General features: G+C 38.4%; 1 protein-coding gene across 5 annotated transcripts in view; it reads left to right on the top strand.

The window, feature by feature from the left end:
* The window catches only part of kcnt1b (potassium sodium-activated channel subfamily T member 1b), a 416707-nt gene that overhangs the window by 312965 nt on the left and 91692 nt on the right, over positions 1 to 12050 (top strand). For all 5 annotated transcript variants that reach the window (XM_072240265.1, XM_072240261.1, XM_072240263.1 and 2 more), the window contains 2 exons: positions 644 to 793; positions 7687 to 7925. In XM_072240265.1, the coding sequence (XP_072096366.1) occupies positions 644 to 793; positions 7687 to 7925 (389 nt within the window). The remainder of the gene's footprint in view (positions 1 to 643; positions 794 to 7686; positions 7926 to 12050) is intronic.

The following is a 12050-nucleotide window of genomic DNA, read 5'->3' on the forward strand; positions in this document are numbered from 1 at the left end:
GGGTTGAGAGGGATAATAAATCAGCCTTGATGGAATGGCAGAGCAGACTCAGTGGGCCACGTGGCCAAATTTTGCTCTAATCAGCAACACCCTCGTACAACATGGTAGAACAGCTCAGGATATGGAGAATCAACCCATCCACATGTTAGTGTGTTATTCACAAAAGACTGATCCATGATGATGTTGCTAGTTATTACATTGTCAGGAAATTGAAGTGCCATTTGGCATTTAATACAGCAGATGCAGCAAAATAATTTTGCTAGCAGTAGAGAATTTTGTTCATTGAGGTGTACAAATATAGTATCTATAATTGAATCCTTGAAACATAGCTCTCAATAAATTTGCTTTTCGGGCTCTATTCCATTCCCATCATTCATTCCATGCAAGCATGAACAAAGAATATACAAATGTTGTACAAGTTGCTGTATATTTTGTATTGCCAAACTTCATAGTGTATAGCAATGCAGTATCACTGAGAAATGCTTAATACCAATCTTAAATTCTCTTGTAGTTAGAGAATAGAAATTGCTAAGCCATCTTGTCCTTGAGTTTCACCTTGTTCAGTTTGTATAGACCTCACGAGGCCTACTGATGCTTCACGAAAAACTGAAACCCATTAAAGATTGCATCTTCATGGTTACAGGGAAGGACAACAGTCCCCAGAACAGTGGCAGAGGATGTATGGTCGGTGCTCAGGGAATGAAGTCTATCATATCAAGCTCAGTGACAGCAAGTTTTTTGGAGAATACGAAGGGAAGAGTTTCACCTATGCCTCATTTCATGCTCACAAGAAGTAAGTGAAGTTCATGTTCAGATTAACAATTCTTTTTGGGACTAGATGGAACCTTGGATTTTAAACATGAGGCTTTCACTGCTGACCCCAGATTGCGTGATGTTTTTGTTACTGGACTAATCCAGAAAACATGATCTCACCATTCGATTCTGCTGGTGATGGAAAACTAGATTTTCTTTAAAAGTGACTATCTTTGTGAATGACCTTGATGCTGTATGCATTCAAATTGACTTTGATGCTGTATCCCTTCAGACTTCCTGCAACTGAAGAACCTTATTCATAATTCAAATGCCATTCTTTCAGTTCAGTTCAATGCTCACAATGTGCTGTCCTCTGGACTGAAGAAAACTAATGCGGTACAGGTGACTTATTTGCCAATCCACTCCGTTTAGTCTGCAGTGGTGACTCTGAGCTTCCATTTGTGTGTAATTTTAATTCTTCATCCTACTTGCACTGCAAACTCTCTGTCTTACACCTACATACTGTAGCTCCAAGGTTGCGCAGAGTAAATACAAAGAAAAGCTGATGGTAATGCTCAGGACATAATGTTGACATTAAGGAATTTGGGTAAGCTACTCGGTTTTTCACTTTTAGTTTGTTGTTTCAAAGTATTTATTTATAATTTTGTTCCAACTGCTGGGTTTTAAACACAACAGTGTCTCGTCTATTCCCAGCCTTCGACTCTCATCCAGTGCAAGCATAGGATTCCCCTTCTCCTCTCCATTCCACCAGATTCCACATTAAATCCATCATAATTTTGTCACCTCAGTGGGGATTCCATCACCAGATACAACCACCACCCCCCCCCCCCCCAACATTCCAAAGGATGTACATAGATTATCAGGACCTAAGAATTTTTAAACTTGCCGTCCTGTTAGAGCCATAGAACTACAATATAGAATGCCCTTCAGCCCTTGCCAGAATACTAATCTGCCCAGTCACATCAACCTGCACCTGAACTATAGCACTCCATAGCCCTCCCACCAATGTATTTATCCAAATTTCTCTTAAAGTTTGAAATCGAACCTGCATCCACCACTTCCTCTGGTAGCTCGTTCCACGCTCTTACTATCCACTGAGTGAAGAAGCTCCCCCTCAAGTTCCCTTTGAACATTTAATTTTTCAGCCTTAATCCATGATCTCTAGTTCTACTCTCACCAACCTCAGTGGAAAAAGCCTGCTTGCATTTACCCTACCTATACCCCTCATAATTTTGCATACCTCTATGTTAAACCTCCCTTCCTACATTGCAGGGAATAAAATACTAACCTATTCAGACTCTCCCTAGATCTCAAATCATCAAATCCTTGTAAATTCCTACAGCACTTTTTCCTTACTAATGTTCATTCCTTTTATTTTTCTTCATTGGACTTTTGGTTCCCTAGTATTAATGAGAAATCATTTGTATCCTCAGAGCAATATGGTTAATTGCATTACCATTCCATTGTGCCTTATTATGCGCAATAGAATGGCAAAGCAATTAACCGAAGTAGATTAGCAAAGCTTCCATTAAAAAGACTAATGTTAGTGAAAACAAATGTAGTTGCATGCAGTCAATATAAGGGCATACTGTATAAACTAACAAAGGTTCTTATTATAAAGCCAAGACAAGATAGGCCAAAGCCAGCATGGTTTCCTGAAAGGAAAATCCTGCATGACTAACCTACTGCAGTTTTTTGAGGAAATTACAAGCGGGGTAGACAAAGGAGATGCAATTGATGTGGTGTACTTGGATTTTCAGAAGGCCTTTGACAAAGTGCCGCACATGAGGCTGCTTAGCAAGATAAGAGCCCATGGAATTACAGGGAAGTTACTAACATGGATGGGGCATTGGCTGATTGGCAGAAAAGAGAGAGTGGGAATAAAGGGATCTTATTCTGGCTGGCTGCCGGTTACCAATGGAGTTCCACAGGGGCCGGTGTTGGGACTGCTGCTTTTTACGATGTATGTCAGTGATTTGGACTATGGGATTAATGGATTTATGGCTAAATTTGCCAATGATACAAAGATAGGTGGAGGAGTGGGTAGTGTTGAGGAAACAGAGAGTCTGTAGCGAGATTTAGATAATTTAGGGTAATGGCCAAAGAAGTGGCAAATGAAATACAATGTGGGAAGGTGTATAGTCATGCATTTTGCTGGAAGAAATAAATGGGTAGACTATTATTTAGGTGGGGAGAGGATTCAAAATGCAGAGATGCAAAGGGACTTGGGAGTCCTTGTGCAAGATACCCTAATGGTTAACCTCCAGGTTGAGTTGGTGGTGAAGAAGGCAAATGCAATGCTGGCATTCATTTCTGGAGGTATAGAATATAAGAGCAGGGATGTGATGTTGAGGGTCTATAAGGCACTCATGAGACCACACTTGGAGTATTGTGTGCAGTTTTGGGCTCCTTATTTTAGAAAGTGTATACTGACATTGGAGAGGGTTCAGAGACGATTCATGAGAATGATTTCAGGAATGAAAGGGTTACCATATGAGGAACGTCTGGCAGCTCTTGGGCTGTATTCCCTGGAGTTCAGGAGAATGACGGGGGATCTCATAGAAACATTTCGAATGTTAAAGGGCCTGAACAGATTTTATGTGGCAAAGTTATTTCCCATGGTAGGGGAGTCCCGGTCAAGAGGGCACGACTTTAAGATTGAAGGACATCCATTTAGAACAGAGGTGTGGAGAAATTACTCTAGTCCAGGGATGGCCAACCTATGGCACATGTGGCAAAAGTGGTGCATTGGATGATTTGAAGTGGTGCATTGTACCCCAGTGATGACAATAAAAAAGTAAGCCTACTCATGCAAAAAGTATTAACCAAAAACCAATTTGTAGAAAAAAAATCTGTAACAGGAATTCAAGTAGCTTAGAGCTAAAAATGAGTTTTACTAAGAATAAGTCTAAAACTTAGCAGTTATTTTTAGCGATTTTATTATTTCGTGCGCATCTTTTGGCGAATGTTATCCTCTTTCACATTAATCCATTTTCAATTTTAAAAAATATTCAATGAGTCAAACTAGGAAAGAAGGACTTTTGTTCTGCAGTCGTTCCATAATTGTTCAACACACGTTTGGTACTTGTTTGAGCCTGAGGCGCCGGACGTCTGCAACAGCGGTGCGTCGCGGGTTTTTGCCAGTCAGTTTACAATTGACACTCGTGCGCCACTGAGTTGTGCTTTGTTTGTCCTTTGTGAACATTTGCAGTTTTGTACCTTTTCAAAAATTAAGCCTTGTTTTTACATTCAGTTGCCCATCACAGTGCAAAAGAAAATGAGCAAAAGAAAAGCAGAAAGTGATAGTAAGCATGAATTCAATGAACAGTGGGAAAATGAGTTCTTATTTACGGCGGGTCAATCAGTAAAATGGTTGTGCATTGTTTGTGAAAACACTTTCTCACATAATAATTTACATAGTACTATTTAACTATTTATGGTTCTATTACTATTTATTATTTATGGTGCAACTGTAACGAAAACCAATTTCCCCTGGGATCAATAAAGTATGACTATGACTATAATAGAAAACATGATCTTAATAGACTCTATAAAACACAACATCAGACTGAAATAGAAGGAAAACTGAAGCTAGTGCTTGGGTCGGAAAGAATATGTGATTAAGAAAAAGGAAGAAATCAAAAGAAGACAAAATACATTTGTTAAGAGTCTCACTAAGGTAAATAATGTTTATCTTGTTTTTATATTAAATCAATATATCATGTAAAAATGCTAAATATGTCTATAACATTTTTACAAGAATTGAATGGGGGTACGAGAGTTGTATGGCACATCTGAACTCATGTATGAAAAAATTGACGCATGGAATGTAAAAGGTTGGCCACCCCTGCTTTAGTCAGAGGGTGGTAAATCTGTGGAATTTGTTGCTGTGGAGGCCAAGTCATTGGGTGCATTTAAGGCAGAGATAGATAGGTTCTTGATTAGCCAGGACATCAAAGGTTATGGGGAGAAGGCAGGGGAGTGAGGATGACTGGAAGGATTGGATCAGCCCATGATTGAATGGTGGAGCAGACTTGATGGGCTGAATGACCTTTTCTGCTCCTATATCTAATGGTTTTATGGGGATTTTTATGGTCTCTCTAAATCTGTGTCTTTGTTCATTTTTGATGAATTTTAAACTGTTCACAATCCTCAGTCTTGCTACTTTTCTGTCCACTTTATATTTCTCCTGTTTGGACACAATGCTACTCCTTTGTTGGACGTGGTTAAGTGACTTTAATCCAAAATGTCACTGTCTGACCTGCTGTTCACTTCTAACATTCTCTACTTTAGCTTCCCATGCTGAATGAATTCTGGCCGACAACATGGGGCCAAGTTTATTTACAAGTTCAGGGCAACTGAAAAAATGTATTAAAAGCTAGACTATCAGTGAGAGTCACAACATGATGATAATTTTATTCGAATGTGATCAAAAGCTGCTCTACAAACAAACAGGCACTAGTTTGTAAATATCCTTCCTGCAGATACTTATTACCTGTTCTAGTGAGCATGGCTCCTCAGAGTGCAAAACAGGACAACCCGTAATTTAACCTATCGTTCATTATGTGCCATGTCTTGTGACATGCGTAATTCTGGTCTTCCATCTGTCTTTAATCTGAAGTTCTAATAAGCTCTTCAAAACTTTTGACTCTCCATCCCTTGATGTAGCTCATGAATGTTATGTGCTGTCGACCGTCAATTTTTTCCATCAGTTTTTCCCATCACTGCAAGCTGTTCAAGCTTCTCTTTCTTCGGTACACGTCCCAGAAATTCCAACTGCTATTTCCTGATTGATGATATCAGCTCTCTTCTTATAACAGTTTAACAAATAACCACGTGATTCAGGAATGGAGTGACAGTATGTAGAAATACCTCTGTTATGTTGTGGGAAATGACAGAGTGGAATAGAAATAGGAATGAATCAGGTCAGGGCATATGAAACCTTGGTGTTCATGATTTTATAATTTTAAGGTAATGAGTGGAAAGTTGGGGGGGGGATGGTGTCAGACTTAAAATTTTTTATACAGTGAGTAGTAGATGCGTTAAACTTGCTGCCAGAGGTCATGGGAGAGCCAGAAATATCAAGGGCATTTAGGAGACTCTCAGATAGGCAGATGGATGAAAGAAAAATGGAGGGCTGTGTAGGAGAAAAGGGTTAGATTGATCTTAGAGTAGCCAAAGAAGTGCCTTATGTTCTATGTTGAGTGTCCTGACTGGGTGCAAATCAAAGAAAACTGTCTCATTTCATAATAAGCTGTTGCCAGTGTAAACATTAAATGATGTGTCAGGATTTCAGCACCGCAATAGTTGATCAGTTGGGAATCTCTTGAGTTTTTGATACCTTGTAACTGTGTGCTGCAGTACGATGAATATTGCTGATGCTTGTTTTCAGTATGTGTTTAAAGATTGACCTTTGGATTCTGCAGTGTGGCATCTAAATTCTAATGTATTTAAATGGATGTTTTAAGTTTTATGTATTCAAACTCTACACTGCAGAGTAGTAGCCTCTTCACTAGAAGGACTTCCCAAATTACTTGTGCATTAACAGGATTTTATCATTAGCATTACAGGCTCTGCTTATGGACATCAATTTCTATTACCAGCCCTGCTTCAAGCTTCTTGTATTTAACAGAAGCAGTGTTCTGTACAGTTGCATGTACAGCAATAAAAATAACAATGAGGATGAGAAAAAGGCATTCAGAACAGATAAGATGTAATTTAATATTCATGTTATGTGAACAGTAAATTGTCCTTTAATGTCATCTTCACTAAGAGCAATGAATAGCAATCAGCACATAAAATGCTGAGGAACTCAGCAGGCCAGGCAGCATCTATGGAAAAGAGTGCAGTCGACGTTTCAGGCCGAGACCCTTCAGCAGGATGAATAACAATTGGAGGCTTTCAGAGGTAGAGATTAAAGGCATAAATACTGGGAAGTAGACAATGTACTTTCAAATCTCTTTCTAGCTCTTTTTTCAGTTAGTCCTGACGAAGGGTCTTGGCCCGAAACATCGGCTGTACCTCTTCCTAGAGATGCTGCCTGGCCCGCTGCGTTCACCAGCAACTTTTATGTGTGTTGCTTGAAATTCCAGCATCTGCAGCTTTCCTGGTGTTTGGGCTTTATATAATGATACCTAGTTTTGGAGGTGCCAAACCAGTATAGAAGTTAGCGTAACGCTATGACAGCACATGGATCAACAATCAGGGTTCAATTCCCACCATTCTCTGTACGGAGTTTGTATGTTCTCCCCGTGACCACCTAGGTTTTCTCCAGGTGCTCTAGTTTCCTCCTACATTCCTAAAATGTACAGATTAAGGTTAGTACATTATGGGCATGCTATGTTGACAATGGAAGCATGGCAACACTTGAGGACTACCCCAACACATAGTCGGATTGTGTTGATTATTTATACAAGTGACATATTTCACTGTGTGTTTTGATGTACAAGTGGCAAATAAAGCTAATCTTGCCTTAAAGGTTATCTCTTGTTGGGATCTGGAGGCTAACTGAACCACGCTATGAAGATTAATGTCATACTCATCTTTAAAGTTTAATATAATTTTCTTGCTTTTATTTTGAAAGAAATTAAATTTTTTATGAACTCAATGCCTTTGTGCAATTAAGCTGCAATTATTAATATGGTTTGAAAGAGGTCTGTAGTGATGGAAATTAAATCAAATTGAAAATTCAGCATTTACTTGAATGCATGCTATCAGAACTATTTTGAGAGATGTTTACAGCCAAAATGTTGTTCATCTATTAATCATCTTATTTTGGAGATCATAGTGAACTTCCAATACAAGCGAGAATCTATATGGGGAAGAATTAGTGAGTTGAGGAGCTGGAACTGCAGGCTCAGTAGGTTAACATCCAAATTGCTGAGTGTTTCCTGGTTTCCTTCTGTTCTGCAGATATGGTGTCTGCCTGATAGGTGCAAAGAGAGAGGACAACAAAAGCATCTTACTCAACCCCGGGCCTCGGTACATAATGATTAGTTCAGACATCTGCTTCTACATTAATATCACTAAAGAAGAGAACTCAGCATTCATATTCAAAGAAGAAGAGAAGCAGAAGAGACAGTCCCTGACTTCAGGGGGGATCTTCAGTGGACCTTCCAGGTTACCAGTCCACAGCATCATTGCAAGTATGGGTGAGTGATTTAAACTCAATATGTACCTTGATCCTCAACATTCAGTGTTCTATATTGCAAATCTTATGTCTGGGTCAAGGAGGATAACAGAGGGGGTGTATCAGGATTGAATGCATGAGACAAGATGGCAAGTGTAAGATGATCTTATGGGTGCATATCACGGAGCTGTTAAAAATCATATATAGATTTTTCATAAAATAAATACATTTAAGACAATTTGAAAACTAAAAATAAAACAGAAATTAAATATTTCAGAAAAGTGATCATTTGAAATACAACCAAAAAAACTTTGAATTACTCAGACAAGTAGGATCTGTAGAGAAAGATACAAGACATGGTTTAGGTCCATGGCCTTGTTGCAGATCTTCAAAATTCAAAAAGTTTAAGTTCAAAGTAAATTTTATTAACAAAGTACATATATGTCACCAAATACAACCTGAGATTCATTTTCCTTTGGGCATACTCAGCAAATCTATAGAATAGTAACTATACAGGATCAAAGAAAGATCAACCCGAGTGCAGAAGACAACAAACAGTGCAAATACAAATATAAATTAATAACAATAAATAATGAGAACATGAGGTAACAAGATAAAGAGTCCTTAAAGTGAAATTATTAGTTGTGGGAACATCTCAATGGATGGGCAAGTGAGTGTAGTTATCCCCTTTTGTTCAAGAGCCTGATGGTTGTGAGGTAGTAACTATTCTTGGTCTTTAAAGATATAGAGGTGGATCAGAGAGAAGGGAGGAAAGAACAAAAGGAATGACAAAACAAAGAAATAATCATACTATATAAGGCAAAAAGGAGAAGAATTTGGGGCTCAAATCTAAGTTGTTTCGCAAACCTACTGTTTGATATTTGTTTGTGTTGATCTCCATCATAAGACTGTTGTTCTCTACTGAAAAACCTGTTTTTGTCTGTAATCTTTTATATTCCCAATGATAATTTGATAATACCTAAAAACTTTAATTAGTCATCTTCTGTCCATCTTCAAATTGTTCATATAAATTGAAGATTAAGAGTCCCTGCTGCACTTCTCTATCCACAATCTATCAGCATAAAAACATCCATCATTCATGTTCTTTGCTATCCGTTACTAACCATTCCTTCCATTATTCTAACATTTTGTTAAAAAACATCTACATTAAGTTCTATGAGTTATCTTTGAGATGCCACTTCATGTAGAATACAACATTACCTTTAATTTAATCAGATTGCGGGGTAAAGGGGAGGTTACAGGAATTAAAGGAATTGCAAAAATAAATTTTGGAAGGTGTGGCAGAATACTGGCAATGTGGAAAACATAAGGAAACTGGTGTTTTACAAATAAATAAATGGCAAGATAAATTACAGCATTGTTTTTCATGTACCAATGATACCCACCTTTGCTTCCCCACTTCTTGATCTCCTCTGCTATTTCTAAATTCATTCTCTGTTTTTTATCAAGTACTGGGTGAGAAAAACTTTCCTACAGCTAAATATTGAAAAGGGCAAAGTGCATTGTCTTCAGTCCCTCTGACACACTCTTACATACCTTAGCCACTGACTCCCTCTCTCTCCTTTGCAAATGTATGGAATTGATATATTTATTAAATTGTCATATTTGGCCCAGAGATAACTTTAAAACATATTATCTGTCTGGCACTTATTAGTTTTGATTGCTGCAATCATCATCGGTTCTTTGTTAACTCTGAGTAACTCCAATGAACTCCTAAGATGTTTACATCTTTCTTCCTTCTTTAATATTGAGATTGTCTAAACTCTGCTACACAGTTCTTAATTTGCTTTATCCTGTTCATTACTCTTGTGTGTTTACTGACTTACCGTGGCTTCCAGTTAAGCAAAGACTCAATTTTTGAAAAAATTCACCAATGTTTCAAATACTTTCAAACGCTTAACCTGCCAGGAAGTGTCTGTACATTAATTTGCAGTATTTGATCATCCTTTATTTTAAACACCTCACTATTGATATGTATGCATTCAGCTGCCGAGTTTATGGTCTAATATTCTCCACCTTTCTTCATTCCATCTTATTGAAGATTTACCTTAATCTTTGCTCAGTCTGGTTTATATTTGATGTTATAATTAAAGTGGCCTACAAGATGTTTAGTCCGGGTACTCGCTCAGCTCGAGCAATAAACGGCATTGATGTCTGTATTCCATGCTGTGACTGTGTAATTGTAAGTCTCACCTTGTCCTGTTGTATTGCTCTCTTGATCGCTTTGTTTTCTTGAAATGCTCTCACTTCTGTTACTGTCATTTTGCTTCACATGCCATCTGTACATTATCCATCTCAATCTCTTTCTGCCACCATCTCTTTTGTCTTTCTCCCAGTCTCTCTTAATGTTTCCATATTTGACTGTTTCCGTGTCCCTTTGGCTAATCCCCATTTCTCAGCCACTTTATTGTCAGTTCATTTAAGGCACCATAACCCAGGTCTTTCCTCACATTCCATTTCATTTATCTCAAGAGACAAGCTGTCTGCTTCTGGAATTCTCTGCCTCTTTCTCAGGAGGCAAAATTATTTGTTACATTGCAATTGCATTGGTGCTGCCTCCTTTTTATGTGTCACTTTCTCACTTTAACCTTGTGACATGAGAGAGTGATACCTGGACCAAAATAAATGACCTCTGTAAACTCCTTCACTACCTTCTCTTCCCTAAGATTAACCTTGTTGACCAACCAGTTGCTCATTGTTCCTAATACCTCTTCTTCTTTTGTTTTCTATTTGGTTTGCAATTAGAGATCGTTATCTGCTTAAATTCCTACATAAAACTGAGATGTTGATGTAAGATTAATTCTTCAGTACTGGGGCCGGTGATAACATCATATGCATAGTGTTACAAATGGCAATACAAACCTCATATGGTGATAATTGCTCCATGTCCCTAATGTTTGCATTTTGGGTTGTAGGATGGAATGAAAAGGATATTTTAAAATTGGTAACAAGCTTGTAATTATGCTCTTCACAGTTTGATTTTCAGTGTGAACAAAGTACACTGGGCACTTCTAATGTAATCAATCAGTTTGTTGATTATATGACAAAAATTATTTGTCACCAATGTATCAAAAGACAGACAGTAAGCATTCTGAACTCAGAACTGTCACACTTTTAGACATGTTAGCCTTGAATGTCCATCTGTTTTTCATCTGTGAATTGCACATTGAAATGATAATGTGGAAGACACTAGCAGTATGCTAGAAGATCGAGAGAGTCAGGGGGCAGTTGCACGTGCAGTTGCTGTTACTACGGAGAAGGTGCTTCGGAAGATGAAATGTCTGAAGGTAGATAAGTCACACAGACCAGATGGACTGAATCCCAGGGTTCTGAAGGAGGTAGCTGAAGAGATTGTGAAGACATTGGTAATGATCTTTCAGAAATCACTAGATTTTAGCATGGTTCTGGAGGACTGGAAAACTGCAAATGTCACTTCACTCTTCAAAAAGGGAGGGAGGCAGAAGAAAGGAAATTTTAGGGCAGTTAACCTGTACACAGTGGTTGGGAAGATATTAGACTCACTTGTTAAGGATGAGGTCTCCAGGTACTTGGAGGCACATGACAAAATAGGCCAAATTCATTATGGTTTCCTTAAGGGGAAATCTTCCCTGACAAATCTGTTGGAATTCTTTGAGGAAATAACAAGCTGGGTAGACAAAGGAGCATCAGCGGATATTGTCTACTTGAATTTGTAGGAAGTCTTTGACAAGGTGCCACACATGAGGCTGCTTAACAAGGTTAGAGCCCATGGTATTACAGGAAAGATTCTAGCATGGATAGAACATTGGCTGATTGGCAGGAGGCTAAGAGTGGGATTACAGGAGCCTTTTCTGGTTGGCTGCCAGTGACGAGTGGTGTCCCACAGGGGCTGTGTTGGGACCACTTTTTAAGTTATATGTCAGTAATTTGGATGATGGAATTGATGGCTTTGTGGACAATATGAAGATAAGTGGAGGGAGGTCACAGGGATAATGCAGAATGACTTAGAATGGGCAAAGAAGTGGCAGTTGAAATAAATATAGTCATACATTTTGGTATACAGAACAAAAGTGTAAACTATTTTCTAAACAGGTAGAAAATTCAAAACTTGGAGGTGCAAAGGGATTTGGGAGTCCTCCTGCAGGAT

This window comes from Mobula birostris, chromosome 22, assembly GCF_030028105.1.
Source record: "Mobula birostris isolate sMobBir1 chromosome 22, sMobBir1.hap1, whole genome shotgun sequence".
Taxonomy (NCBI): Eukaryota; Metazoa; Chordata; class Chondrichthyes; order Myliobatiformes; family Myliobatidae; genus Mobula; species Mobula birostris.